Genomic DNA, 14,698 nt, shown 5'->3' on the forward strand with positions numbered 1-14,698 from the left:
ACATATCACCCTCTAACTTGCCTCAATTTGAAATTTTTAAAACTCAACACTGTCATGTGACATAAACACCTCAGGACGTGCGATGATACGACCTAGCTTCTCAATTTGGGTTAAGATAGACTAAAAGCCCAAATTCTTGAAGAGGACCATCATTCAACTTGGATTCTTTTAAGTAGAATTTCAAGTTGGGCTTTCAATTTCTAGTGGGCCTCATCATAGTCCACCACAATTCTGCTGAAAATTTCTTTTATTTTACCTTTGTTCTTTTAAACTTAAACCCTAGGAGGAGAAGGAACGTTCAAGCTTAAGCCCCCTTCATCAGACCGCCACTGAAATCCCACACCCGCCGTGACCCGCGCCACCTTCAACCGCCGAACAACAACCATCTACGCCGCCACCATGGGGAAGAACAAGAAAAACAAAAAAAAGCTCATAGAGTCCAAGGGCGACGATGAGAACATCATCGCCGATCCTCGGTTCTCGTCCGTGCACTGGGACCCTAGGTTCCAGAACGTTCCCAAGCACAAGGCGAAGGTCGAGATCGACTCGCGGTTCGACCGGATGTTTACGGACAAGCGATTCAGCTCGTCATCGGCGCCGCTGGACAAGCGAGGCAAGCCGAAGAAGCTCGAGGAGGGCAACTCGCTGCGGCAGTACTACAGGATGGAGGAGGACGACGACGGATATAAGGTAAAGTCCAAAGCGGAAGACGGAGAAAAGGCCAAATCGAAAGAGGACAAGGAAAAGGAAGAGGAGGAGGAAGAGAGTGAGGAGGTGGAGGAGCTCGGCGGAGAGGAATCGGATGATGACGTGGCGAGTGGTGGCTCGGAGACGACGACGGATACAGATACCGACACCGATGATGGATATGAAGATGAGGAGGTGGTTTTGGAGGACGGCGCGCCTGGAATTGAGGTAGTTTTTGTTAATTGTTTTTGTGAGTATAATTTAAGCCTTAATTAATCGTAATTTGGAAGAAAATGTTGCTACATTTTGGTTAATTGATTAAATTTACGAGCAGGCGGAAGATATACCGGAAATTGAGAAGGAGACTCACAGACTTGCAATTGTTAATCTGGATTGGAGGCATGTGAAGGTATGCATTTTCAAGCTCATGATTGAATTCATTTATACTTATTCAAGTGACACATTGTAAGAGTAACAAATTTTGTTATTTTTGTGCCATTGAGTCTGGAGATTGTTTGATTTTTCGATAAAATTTGAGCAGTAAGTTTATTCTTGTAAAATAGTGTAATTTTTGGACTGCATACTTTGTATTAGATGTTCGAGATAGCGTTTGGAGTTTCAGACTTAATTTGTCTATAAGCTCCTCCTTTTGTAGGGATTTATCAGTAACTGAGAGTTCCATTGTGCTTCGTGTAGGCTGTTGACTTGTATGCAGTGTTGAGGTCATTTCTTCCGAAAGGTGGAGAAATGAAGTCTGTAACTGTCTATCCGTCTGAGTTTGGACTCCAGCGTATGAAAGAGGAAGAACTTCGTGGTCCTGTTGGCCTATTTGATGATGAAAATGAGAAAAGTGATGAAGATGATGACGCCGACGATGATGATGAGGAGCTTATTGCTCAGAAAATGCGGGCTTATGAGAAAAGCAGGCTAAGGTGGTTAATTGTTGTTATTTTGTGATAATGATTTTATCTTTTGTCTCTAAAGTATATTTTCATTTATCGATTGTGGATATAACTTTATTTCCAGGTATTATTTTGCTGTTGTTGAATGTGACTCAATTGCCACAGCAGATTACCTCTACAAAAATTGTGATGGAGTTGAGTTTGAAAGATCATCGAATAAACTTGATTTAAGGTTCATCCCTGACTCGATGGTGTTTAAATACCCACCCCGTGATGTTGCGACAGAGGTATATGTTTCAACCAGTCATTTATACGTTTATAGAGAGCAAATCATGTATTTTTATGCTTCTTTTATGGAATGTGAAACAAAAAGGAAGTAAAATGAATTTTCTCGTAAATGGAGGAGTGTTTGTGAAGTCTTTGGCTTTTGTCAGGTACCTGCAAGCTATGGGGGTTTGGATTTCCAGACTCAAGCTCTGCAACATAGTAAAATTGATATTTCTTGGGATGAGGATGAGCCTGGACGCAAGACCTTGAAACGGAAATTCACTGATGATCAGGTAGGAGAATTTTATCTAAGTGAACATTACTTGCATTTTACATCATTTGTTAATAATAGAGTTCATATCTAGCACTATGCATTCATATCTTTCATTATTGAGGACTGAATGGGCATTCTGTCACCGTGATCTGAATAAACAATAGAAATCATGAGGTAGATGGAAAGTGCAACTGAAAACTATCTGCTATAAACTTATGTTAAAAACAAACCCAACTTCTTCTTGTACAGTTTACTTCTAGCTAATCTGACGTTGGTTTACTTGTAGCTTTCTGAATTGGAACTGAAGGAGTATTTGGCTTCTGATGAGAGTGAAAGTGATGAGGAGGAGAATGATGATGCTGCAGAGGACAAGACTGATAAAAAGAGTAAAAAACGAGACATGTACCGTGCTTTACTCCTGTCTGGAAATGGAGAAGGAGAAGGAGGAGAAGGAGATGAAGATGCGTCAGAAGGAGACGGTGAAGACAATGACCAGGATATGGAGATCACTTTTAATACTGGCTTAGAGGATATAAGTAAGCGCATCCTAGAAAAGAAAGATAAGGGATCAGAAACAGTTTGGGAGTCCTATCTCAGAAAAAGACGCGAGAAAAGGAAGAATAGGAAAAATAAATCGAAGGACTCATCAGAGGATGAGAGTAGTGACAGTGATCACGAGGCAGCAGATGGACCAGATGATTTCTTTATGGAAGAGCCTTCAGTCGAAAAAACTAAAAAAGGATCTCAAGGTAAAAGTAAAAAAGATAAAAAGCAACAGCAAGATGATAAGGAAGCTGAAGCAAGCAGAAATGAGCTCGAGTTATTACTTGCTGATGACAACGGAGCAGATGCAGGGCCTAAGGGCTACAATTTGAAACGTAAAAAGACCAAGGGAAAGAAGGGTAAAGAGGCTCTAGAAGAGGACAAAATACCAACTGCTGATTTCGAAGATCCACGGTTTTCGGCACTCTTCACCTCATCTCGCTTTGCTCTGGATCCGACAGATCCGCAGTTCAAAAGGTATTTCCCTCGAGTTTTTACTTGTTATCAGAAGATGGTTCGAATATATGCCCTAATATGTGCCACTTAATTAATCGGCCGCAACTGTTTTAGTTATATGTATTTGTGGTTTGGTGTTTGCAGGAGTGCCGCTTATGCTCGGCAGGTAGCACTGAGACAGTCAAAGGCAGACCGAGAAGTGCCAGAAAAGGAAGTGAAATCCGATGTTTCACCGTCGAAGATGGAGAAATCATCGTTAATTAAATCGATCAAGATGAAAGCCCAGCCCTTACAAGGTAAGATGCCAAAGAAAGAAGAAAATTTGCAGTCCAAAGGGAAGAAGGAAAAGAAAGATAAGCAGGAGGACCCAAGCTTGGCTCATCCGGCGAAGAAACAGAAAAAGACCAAAGGTTAACAAAAATGAAAGCATTGTTGAATTAAGGTAAGTCCGTTCGACGTCTTAGTCAACTCCCTGATAGTTAAGCTGCAGTTGGTTATATTGTTGTCGATTCTTTTTTCGGGTCGGAAAATTTTGTCATTGGGAAAGTGAAAATGAGAAAATGTTCGAGTTTTATTTTTGGCGTAACCCTTATTTTTGTCATCAAGTGCTAATCAGGTAGTAATTTAATACGATGTGAACCACTTTTTGATCTTGTTTTACAATATTTCATGATTTGAACTGATTGTTTTTCGTATTATCGGAACTTGAAAGAGAATGTTTACAAAAATTCGCTCAATCGGAATGCTTTTAGTTATGACTTTCACTTGAGATGAATTTTTGAAAATGATAATTGTGAAGTGAATCAAAATGAGTGGTTAGCGCGATTTTAAGTAACAAGTTAGTGCTTGAGATCTCTGGAATAGTTCAAAGAAATGAGTTCAATTCAACTCCGGATCTCGCAGTTCGGAGTTGGCGGACTAAATAATCCGATTCCGATCTGTTCAAGAAAGGGCGAGAGATTTGAACCCTCGGTTTATGTGAGGGAACCAATAGGGTGAACTAATGAAGGGTTTGGATTTAAAATGAGTGATCCAAATTTCTCAATCAATCGTCTCTGGATTGCAAGATCTAGAAAGGGTCTGGATTCCAAAGAATAAACCAAAAACTAAAAATCATTTATTATTGTAACAAAAAAAAAAAAAAAGATGTTTATTATCTGTGGTCTGTGGTCAGTAGTCATAACTAAAATCATACGTACAAAACCATGTTGCTATAACTACGAATAATATACCAAAAATCGCCGTGTAAATTCTACCTCCAAAACAAAATGCCTCTCAGTTTTGGATATATTACAGAATGGCAAAAAATAATCACACAATAGCGAAAAATACAAAAAGAAGAATGGTGAATGCACTTGTGAAAGAGTTCTTCAATTTTGGTGAATGATTTGATCCCGGTTTGCTGGATGTGTTGGTACTCCCTGATGTGGCCTCCGGGTTGACGCTCTTGGGGGAGGCAGTCGGAGATTTCGATGGGCTGATCGGAAAAGTGACGGTTTCCTCATCGTTGTAACCTGAAAAGAAAAATGTCTCGCGATTGTCACTGAAAGAATCACTAGAAAATTGTTTTGTCGAAATTTGATTTGAAATGGTGGAATTAAGACTCACAATTGGATTCCTTCCAACCCAATACCATCTTCTCACGGTCAAAAATTACGCGATAACCCGTCATGAAGTTTTCTGCAGGAATAAATCCACATTGTAAGCAACATTGAACATGCACAAATTCATTTGAATGCCAGTGATGGTTAAGGCACCGCCTTAACCATTTGTTACGATGGTTTTAGAATTTGATTTTAAAATCAACTATTACATGATCTGCATATATATCAAGCATATGAAATTTTTTGCAAGATAATGAAAGATATTTAGAAAGAGATACTCACGTCCAATGATATTAACATATCCACTTTTGATGACTCCCAGGCAATAGAACGCTGTGGATTCATCCTGGAGATTGGAATAGTAAGGTTTAGCATGACAGAGTGTAGGAGCAGGATATATAAGAAATACTAAAAGTGGTAACTTACCGAATTGGACACGTTTACTAGTGGATCGAGGAGAGAATACTGCTTTCCACCTTTCAATGTCAAGTTCACCGATTGATTTGGACTGAAAACGAAGTTAAGTCATGCCTGAAGGCTCAGAAAGAGAAAACTGATACAAAGTATTGTGTTCTGATAGAATTTACCTTATGTCATAACAATATTCAAAAGGAATATCTGAATCCTTTGGATGCCGACTATTTTTAAGCACAGAGTTGAACTGAAAAATAACAAATAGTTACAAAGACTATACAATAAAGAAGATACAAAAGGTAATATTATGAAAAACCAAATCTGAAGGACTCACACTCTCAGTAATCTGCGTGTAAGCTGGATCGTTTAGGTATGTAAATGAGCTACCAGAGTCAAAAATTGCATAGAATTCGAGATCGGTAACACTATTTCCAATGGCTATTTGAGCGATAGTAATGTTGTAAGTTGGACTGGTAACGCATTTGAAGAAGAAAAGATTAGTACAACTGGGATGATATTAAAGACTGAAGGAGTTAACTTGCGAAACTAGTAAACTTGACATCAGCATATGGATATTTAGGGGGAGCACTTACTATGACTGGCTATCATGATTGAATGGTGTTTCTGGTTGGCCTTGGCTTCCATTATCACCAAATCTGATTCTCCCAATTCCATCAAGTCCGAAACACATGGAAAAAGAATTCAAAGCAAGGCCCTGTCCTGCTAAAATGCTAGGAATGGATACATCATCCATACCAAGCCCTAATAGACCATTGGGAGCCGCACCGTCCAAAAATATACCAGTCTGGTCCTTACCACAACTGCAATAGCGTAGCATACAAACATCACAAGCGCGCTAACCAATTAAAATTGGCATGTTTAGGAATAATATAATCAGCATACTCACTAATTTTTGTTGACTACCCTATATTTTTCTAAGGGTAAAGCAGTGAAGAAAATAACTCACCCAAAGGCAATCCGTGCAAGTACATCATTTTGTTGAGCATCGTCGGTAGATAGGTGCAAAACATCCTCTACCAATACCCCAGTAGATGAGGTCTCATTAGACAGATATTCGATCCTGTAATTGCAATCACCACTTGCTGAAGCGCAGCGTTGGGATTGTGAACAAAATGTGTTGTTGCATAAAATCTTTTTGCTCGTTGATGACGTATTAGGGCTGTAGATTTCAAATTCTACTACCTGGTTGATAGAAGAGCTCAAGAGTTAATTGTCAACAAAATGAGTACCATAAGAGCATCTTCCCTATTGATCCACATAGGGACCAAATGCACTAGCAATTTTAGTCCGTCCTTCTAAAACTATGCCTGGTAGATAGTTTTAGAAACCACAAGATGCAACTCAGGATTTAAATGTTGATGAATAACACTACAAATTTACGATGCAACCTGAGCTTTTTCGAGAAAACAATACTATTTTGTGGCCCTTAATGTTCAAATACACTTGCATTCCTTATGATCAAGAAACAATCACCCTAAAGCCACACGACAGTACTCAATTCACTCAACACAGACGATGATAAAGTTACATGCTTGAATCGAGAGTTGTAGTACTTATTCCAGAACAAATTTCACAACTAATGGAAATTATAACAAACCAACATAACTGGTCGAAGTATGCCAAGTCAAATACTCCAAGCAACCAATTTTGAAGTTAAAAAAATGCATCAAATTCACAAATCTGTAAAATCCAAGAAAAGGCAAACAAAAGAAATAAATAATTCAGTTCACATACACGTCCATTCGGGAGCTGGAAGCCGCGGACGCAGCTGCTGCAATCACATGGCAACCAGAGCAAATCGCTGCCCGTGTCCAATGCCACAAGATATGATGTGCTCGGCGTCCCCACAGATACATTTGCATAATGCAGACTGAAATTCCAACCCAAAAAAAGCAAAAACTCAAACACTTCATGTATAATTTTCTTCAAAGGAAACAAATATCTGGGTTTTGTGCAAAAATTTAAACAAATTAATGGGTTTTCTGTAAAAATTCAGGAACGCAGGAAAAATTCAACAATTACAAAAACTCCATCAATTTCAACACCAAAAATATATGAACTTCAAGGTAAAAATGAGAGGAGAAAAGTCCTTACTGTCCAAATGCACTAATCCGATACGTGATGTTTCCGTATTCGAAAGCAAGCGGCGTCGTTTGATCGTCGGTGGTGGAGAGATGGCGGCCCCGAATCAATCGGTCTCGGTGGGCCATAGCGGCGTAGTACTCGGCGCTACCCTTCTCCGGCAGCTCATCGGAACCCAGAATTGCCTTGACGGGATCCGAGAACCGGTGGTGGATATCGAACCCGTACGTCCCGAGCCCGAAACAGGTCCGAGAAGCCCAACCCAATACCAAAAAAGAGAGAAAGAGATGCGCGGCGGAGGAACTGTAAGAAGCTGCCGCCATGGCTGAGACGACTCTAGAGAGAGAAACAGATGTTTTGGCGAATTGGGTTTGGAGGCATGAGTGAGAAACGAAGAAATGTGATGAAGTGGGTTTATATTGGGTGGGCGGCGACGCCTTCTCACACACCAACGTCAGCAGCTGGAGAGAGAGAGAGAGAGAGAGAGAGAGAGAGATGGAAAACCGGGAAAGCTTGAGTGGTTGTTTAAGTTTGATCACTGTTTGACGAAATGGCGGGCAAGTGGGTCCAATTCTTTACACAAATTATGAAAACTTTGGGAAGTAGGGATGATAGATGAAAGTTGAGAATTTGCTCTAAATGTCCACATTTTTGCTGTAATTGTGTATCATGATCGTTAACCTCTATTTAATATACTTGCTCACTAGCATTAATTACTTATAATTGCATACAGCCTCTCTCTTGGATAAATTTTTTAGTGTGTCATGAATATGGTCCGTTAATACAAGTAGTTGAAATTTTTTTTAAGCATTCAAACACTTGTATTAAAACATCCAGTGTACTGGCTGTATTTCTGTTACACTGAAAAATCTCTTCCTTCTAAGATTTTACCCACCCAAGATTTTGTTTTTTCTATGTAGAATTGGGGCGCTTAACCAAATTAATTATAGCAGTATTCTTCATGTTCTATATTAAAGTTTAAGTTTTCTCACATTAATTTAGATTAGATTAGCATATCATCCGATAAAAAAGAAGTTATGATTTTTTTCGCATTTATTTGTTGAGTTAACGTTGAGTTTATGCAAGTCTCCTTAAATTTTCATTTACTTGTGTCTCTTTGAAAGTTGTCATCAACATTTAAAAAAAAAATGATTGTGCATTTTTCTACTATAAAAATATTAGGAGAATTTGCAAATTGGTTGACTAAAATGCATTGACATATAATTGATATAACAAATAAAATAAACTAAAATGTGATAAAATACTATAAAAATGAGAAATAATTTTTGTACATCATTTTTCTGCTCTATGCATCTTTACCTGGTGTGTTAAAAAAAAAAAAAAAAAAAAAAAAGTAAATAAGTGTAGAAATCATTTTTCTAGAATTTAATCAATATGGCTTGAAAAAATTAGGAAGTTAATGAATAGCATGAAAGTTGAGGGGTGATTAGACAATAACCCCGAAATTAAAGCGTGTGAAAGGGAAGGTAAATGATTAAGAATCGGGTCGGTTGGGTAAAAGACAGACATCACTTTACCAAAAAGATTTAATAAAAATAGCACTACACTTACCATTTATTTATACCGTAGTTCTAATAGAATTATGATTCACAAATACATATGGCTTTCATTTTTATTATGAAGATGGTACAAATAATGATACAAATATATGGTAAGAATAATATTTTTTATATTAATAATGTATAAAAGAAGATAATGTTATTCAACATTCTCAAAGTAAGACTCTCTACCATCTCACAATTAGCAGTATTCTCCATTTTTTATATTAAAGTTTAAGTTTTGTCACAATAATTTAGATTAGATTAGCATATCATCAGATAAAAAAGAAGTTATGATTTTTTCGCATATATTTGTTGAGTTAACATTGAGTTTATGCAAGTCTCCTTAAATTTTCATTTACTTGTATCTTTTTGAAAGTTGTTATTAACATTTAAAAAAATGATTGTGCATGTTTCTAGTATAAAATCACAATCTTGCATGTCTTTACTATAAAGATATTAGGAGAGTTTGCAAATTGTTTGACTAAAATGTATTGACGTATATTTGATATAACGAATTAAATAAACAAAAATATGATAAAATACTATAGAAAATGAGAAATGATTTTCGCATCCTCTTTTTTTTAGCTTTATGCATCTTTGGTTTTTAACTTCAAATTGGATAAGTCTAAATAAAATAAAGAAACATAAATTAACAGGTGAAAAAAAAAAAAAAGTAACTAAGTGTAGAAAATTTAATCAATATGGCTTGAAAAAATTAGGAAGTTAATGAATAGCGTGAAAGTTGAGGGGTGATTAGACAATAACCCTGAAATTAAAGCGTGTGAAAGGGAAGGTAAATGATTAAGACGTGGGTCGGTTGGGTAGAAGACAGACATCACTTTCCCAAAAAGATTAATAAAAGTAGCAGTACACTTATGATTTATTTGCACTGTCGTTCAAATAAAGTTCAGAATCTTAAACACATGCGGATTCTATTTCTATTGGAAAGAAGGTACAAATGATGATACAAATAAATGGTAAGAATAATATTTTTATATTAATAATATATAAAAGAAGATAATGCTAATCAACGTTCTCAAAGTATGACTCTCTTGTGGAATCTCTACTATCTCACAATTGACATTAATTATTGTGCTAACATTATAAAACAGAGAAATGTTAAGAAGACTCTCAAAAATAAGACTTTTCATGGACTCTCGCTCATCTCGTGTTTATTTTTATTTTTTTTGCACAATGTTTTATAATTTTAACAGGAAAATTGACGTTAAACTGTGACGTGCAAGAGAATCCATAGAAAATTCCATTGTAAAAAAGTCTCCTTAGTATTTCTCTATAAAATAATTAAATATTACGTCAAAAACCTGATTTTACAGAGAATTCACGAAAAGTTCCCCTTTTAGAGAATCTCTTTAAAGACATTGACTGATTTGGATCCCATTCAGATCCAAATTGTAGAGATCTTAGGGATCATCATATCATAGTCATTCATCTTGCATCATACAATCATAAATCATTTGACTTTTTTTATTTAAAATTAAACATAAATAGTATCTGACTAAAACTAACCACACGATATCAGATAAACAGTTAGGATGTGAAAATCTTATGATGAATAGTTAGGATATGAAGATTTCTAGAATTCCCATAAAATAGATCCAGAGAGGATCCTATTCCGACCTTGACTTTGAAGTCATAGTTTGGAATCTGATTTAATCACACGTCATTTCGAAGCCACCTGTCGAAAATCAAGCTATGAAACATTGAACAAAACATTTGACAGGTTACCTTAATTCCAAACATTCGTCCAAGAGGATATAATTCCTACTTATATACAAAACATTGGAACTTGACATGCTCATGGTAAAAGAAGAAAATAATATGTCACCGACATCGACTATGGAGAAATAGTTATTAATGATTTTATATCAACCATTATCAATATTTAATTATCACTAACTCAATTTCTCTTTTGTTATTATTGCAGATTTTAGCGTGGCTAAATCAAACAGAGTGGGTGTGCTCCTCTCTTTTGTAGCAAAGTTTAAATCTTATAAAACGAACGTGCAACGATATTGTTAAACCTTGCCATAAAACACCCCAAAGGGAAGAAAATCCGGTGAAGAAACTCATTCGATGTAAGTGCACACCTCACCATCGAATGTGTCACTATATTACGAATCCGTAGCTTCATTGCAACGAAAATACTCGAAAGATTCTGTATCTCTTCCACAACGATCCCATTTTTCCCGTTCTCCTTTCCTTTGACATGAAGATCGATTCTCTTGGTTCTTTAGCATCTAATTCAAGAAGAACACTTTTGAAAGTTATAGTTTAGATTAGTTTAGTATATCGCTCGAATAAAAGAAAACTCACCTTTAATATTTGTGTATATTTAGATTAGTTCAGTATGAGTCATCTAGTACTATTGTCTAGATATATTTCTCTCAATTTGTAAGTTGAAATTTTTTTGTTCAATTATTATGTATAGCAGAGTTTAAACAATATTATTACGGATAATCCATTATGTTAACCTAAGTGCTTGAATTTTTCTACTTTAGAATTCTAGCATGCAAGTAGCCAATAACAAATGACCACGTTAACAATTTCACACCAATCTATCTAAAAAGCCAAGAGGAGATTTTGAGAACGTAGGAAAAGTAAAGCATTGCAAACTTTTGACCTAGCAAATAGTATTAGACCGACCTTTCACCATCTCCTCAATACGAAAATTCAGTTTCATCTTTGTCCAATTGACACCTCAACCAAAACCCATCGAAATATACACAAAAGGCAACATGATTGAAAGATATAAAGTTATGACTTGTCTTTTGGCTATTGGTTATACTTGTAGAAAGAGACCTAGCTATGACTCAAATGCCTTACCACCAATCACTCTCCTACTAATCTTTAATCGTACTCATGTGGTGAAACTCGTTTTCAATCACTTAAAATCAAAATTTTCGTTCAAAAGTTACCCATGAGATTCACGATTCACATACATAGTAAAAACTAAAGAGACCTGTGACTAAAAAAAATTTCACCACCAATCACTCTTCTATTTTGTGCCCTCGAACAATTTTTATTCAGAGATAAAGTTTTCATGTGGCCAAGTCAACCTACACAAAAAACTCTTCTTAGCCTACTCTCCTTCTAACCCTTCTTGCCTGAAAAACCCTAGATCTGATACCTCTCGGCAATCGGCTTCTTCCTTCGGCTTAGCGCTAGTGGCAACCCCTTTCCTAGTCATTCTCCCTCTGGTCTCTTCCTCCCCTTCCCAATCGCACGTAGCGTCTTTACATCGCATGTATAGAATCTCATTCTCTGGGTAATTAAATTATCGTTTTCGAACTTATTTTCTAACATTTTGTAAGATGAAGAATGACAAAATTCATAAAATGATTATGCTCACATGTAGAATCTCATTCTACATAGAATCTCATTCTCTTGTCAAATGTTGATCAAAGATTTACAATCACTCACATTTGGATTTGATGTCAGAAGCAGATAAATATTTGTGATGTTTTAATCTTAACCCTCAATATTAAATTAAGATAAGTCCACGTATTAGTCACCAAATGATCAGAGAAAAATTCATTTACGATCATACTCACATTTCAATCCATGATAAGAAAAATGCTCACACAAACAAAAGATTGGAAGTAGAGGCCTTTATTGTTATCAAAATCATATATAAAAGACAAATTTTGTGTAATAGTCTCATAATATATACAATTTGATACTCACAAAATTAAACTCAACAAAATTACAAGCTTATACAAAATTAACACACTACAAAAAAAAAAATGAACCTGAAAATTATTCAGGACCCAATCCTCCAATTCTTCTTCTTCCAAGAAATTGGGGACACAATTGTTGTGAGGATATGTCACACTGGAGAGGCAGAGGTTGTACTAAAAGCAAATTTATCTGAGAGCTTTGTTCTTGTAAGTGGAGGGAGAAGCTCCATCTGATGAAGGAACTGCACATCATGAACCAAAGGGTTGTGTGTTCTTCCTGGTGGAGAGCCTGAGTAGCACGCCGGTGAGCATTTCGTGCACACATACTCCCTTCTATCAGGGTTGTCTCTGAGATTTTGGAGGCCCTGTACGAAATTTATAAAAGGGTCCCTCCTTAAGATAGTTTTTAAAAAGGTAGGACAATGTATTGGTGCTAGAAAATAATCACTAAATCAAAACAAAGTTTAGCACTCATTGATTGCAAGTTTAAAAATGTCATTAATAATAAGTAAAAAGAGCTACAAATATAATGTTCACTAAATAATCAAAAGCAGTTCAATCTTAAACAATCAAACAAGGAAAAAAAAAACTTAAAAATTTCTAACTTTAAAGTTTCACTTGAATATATAACATTATTATATAATAAAATTGAAAAAAGAGTACCATTTTTAAGATGTTAGAAGGGAAAAAAATACGTTTACAAGGAGTGCACAATGAAATTTTAAAATGCTAACAAAAACAATTTTTAAATATAGAACGTTATTACATAACAAAATCAATTTTTAAATATAAAACATTATTACATATAAATATTAGGTTAGATGACAAAAATTTTGGGGGCCCCTTCAAATTCGGAGCCTTGTGCGACTACACCTTTCGCCTCCCCCCCCCCCCCTTCAGCGCCCCCTCAGCCTTCCATCATATATTTCATGCATGATTAGAATTCGAAAAACACAAGATACTACTCATTTTGGTCACGAATGAAATCACGGTGTTCAAATTTCGGGCATGTCTGGGATTACTTAAGTAAGAAGTACTTTTGTTTATAAGCGTTTTTTAAGAAACACTTTTATTAAAATGCGTTGGAATTTTTATTAAAATTTGAGTATTTTTAATTTTTTGATCCCACATTGATAAAAACACTTTTAACCATTTTAGAAGCATTCTCAACTAGACATAAAGGATAGACGGCAATGGTTGAAAAAGCAAAATAACAATAAAGGAGCATGAATGCTAACCTTTTCACTGATCATATTCAGAACCCCACTTCTCTCGTCGGAATTTTTTTGGCTGGTCACAAAAAATAAACACAAAGGAGCCGTTACATCTTCAAACATATGATTTTAAGTAGGCAGTGATTTCCGCACTTTCGTTTTCTCCTTTTGAACTCCCTTGTTTCCGTCCTTCATTCTCTTTCGATATTTTGAATCCAAAGACTAAAAAAAAGAGAGGATTCCATGGGAAGAAAGCGGAGAGCGAAAATCACTTTCCTTTGAAATCAACCCGACAAAAAACAAGAAAACGCTAATGAAACCTGTGCTTGTTACATCTTATAGGGTTGAGGAACTCAGGCACAGCAGGGCGAGGTCTTCGAGGCTTAGGGCAAAGAGGCTGGGCATTGCCTGCAGAGTTTGCCTCGGCAGCAGAACCAATATTGAACCATTCTTTTTCTCATCCAATTTTTATGACCATATTGCAAAATTCCATGTTGTTTGGAGGGCGTCTTATCCCTACGGTCCTTTTCCCAACTTTTAGCTTCGACGGGCTGGAATTAGATTGTCGTCGCGAGTTTGTTTTGTAGTTCTTATTTCCTCGTTGAAAAAGAGTTGTGATGGTAACCAGTATAAAAGTTACGGTGGTTACAAAAAGGCTACAATACACGGCACTTAAGATCATTGGATCCAATTCAAGAGTAAGATTTAAAGGCTCCTGGTGCTGGAGTATTGTAGATCTAAGGGCTCTAAGTCCAGAGTTAGATCCAGGGACTCTAGGGCACCACACTTCTCTTTATTCACTCAACAAAATGATATCTTACCAAAAAAATCCTTTTCCAAACTTCACACAAAACAATGAGAAAACGAAAAAAATTAATCAGGGATGTCCCAAATTAATAACGCAACTTCATGTGTCTTAACTTTCCCACATAGCATTGCGTTATCAATTTTTGATCCGCGACGGGTGTAGGTAA

The 14,698-nt window shown here is 36.3% G+C and overlaps 3 protein-coding genes across 3 annotated transcripts; 1 reads left to right on the forward strand and 2 right to left on the reverse strand.

Moving 5' to 3' along the window:
* Positions 1-254: 254 nt before the first annotated feature.
* LOC137747415 (pre-rRNA-processing protein esf1) lies at positions 255-3,812 on the forward strand. The gene is made up of 7 exons (XM_068487520.2): positions 255-915; positions 1,022-1,096; positions 1,384-1,619; positions 1,714-1,876; positions 2,024-2,149; positions 2,417-3,150; positions 3,274-3,812. The coding sequence occupies exons 1-7, from the start codon at positions 400-402 to the stop codon at positions 3,542-3,544; spliced, it is 2,121 nt and encodes a 706-aa protein (XP_068343621.2). The 5' UTR covers positions 255-399; the 3' UTR covers positions 3,545-3,812.
* Positions 3,813-4,224: 412 nt separating this feature from the next.
* LOC137747416 (aspartyl protease family protein 1) lies at positions 4,225-7,912 on the reverse strand. Its single transcript, XM_068487521.2, has 10 exons — positions 7,263-7,912; positions 6,903-7,038; positions 6,115-6,350; positions 5,741-5,968; positions 5,482-5,617; positions 5,321-5,394; positions 5,160-5,241; positions 5,016-5,079; positions 4,738-4,809; positions 4,225-4,643 (listed from the first exon to the last, which is right to left on the reverse strand). Exons 1-10 carry the CDS (start codon positions 7,571-7,573, stop codon positions 4,441-4,443), a joined length of 1,542 nt encoding a protein of 513 aa, XP_068343622.2. The 5' UTR covers positions 7,574-7,912; the 3' UTR covers positions 4,225-4,440.
* A 4,514-nt stretch (positions 7,913-12,426) lies between these two features.
* LOC148698742 (uncharacterized) lies at positions 12,427-14,635 on the reverse strand. The gene is made up of 4 exons (XM_088678905.1): positions 14,626-14,635; positions 14,045-14,174; positions 13,745-13,800; positions 12,427-12,856 (listed from the first exon to the last, which is right to left on the reverse strand). The coding sequence occupies exons 1-4, from the start codon at positions 14,633-14,635 to the stop codon at positions 12,660-12,662; spliced, it is 393 nt and encodes a 130-aa protein (XP_088535031.1). The 3' UTR covers positions 12,427-12,659.
* Positions 14,636-14,698: the final 63 nt, after the last annotated feature.

Source organism: Pyrus communis, chromosome 2 (genome assembly GCF_041283825.1).
Source record: "Pyrus communis isolate YQ-2024b chromosome 2, ASM4128382v1, whole genome shotgun sequence".
In the NCBI taxonomy this organism is placed as follows: Eukaryota; Viridiplantae; Streptophyta; class Magnoliopsida; order Rosales; family Rosaceae; genus Pyrus; species Pyrus communis.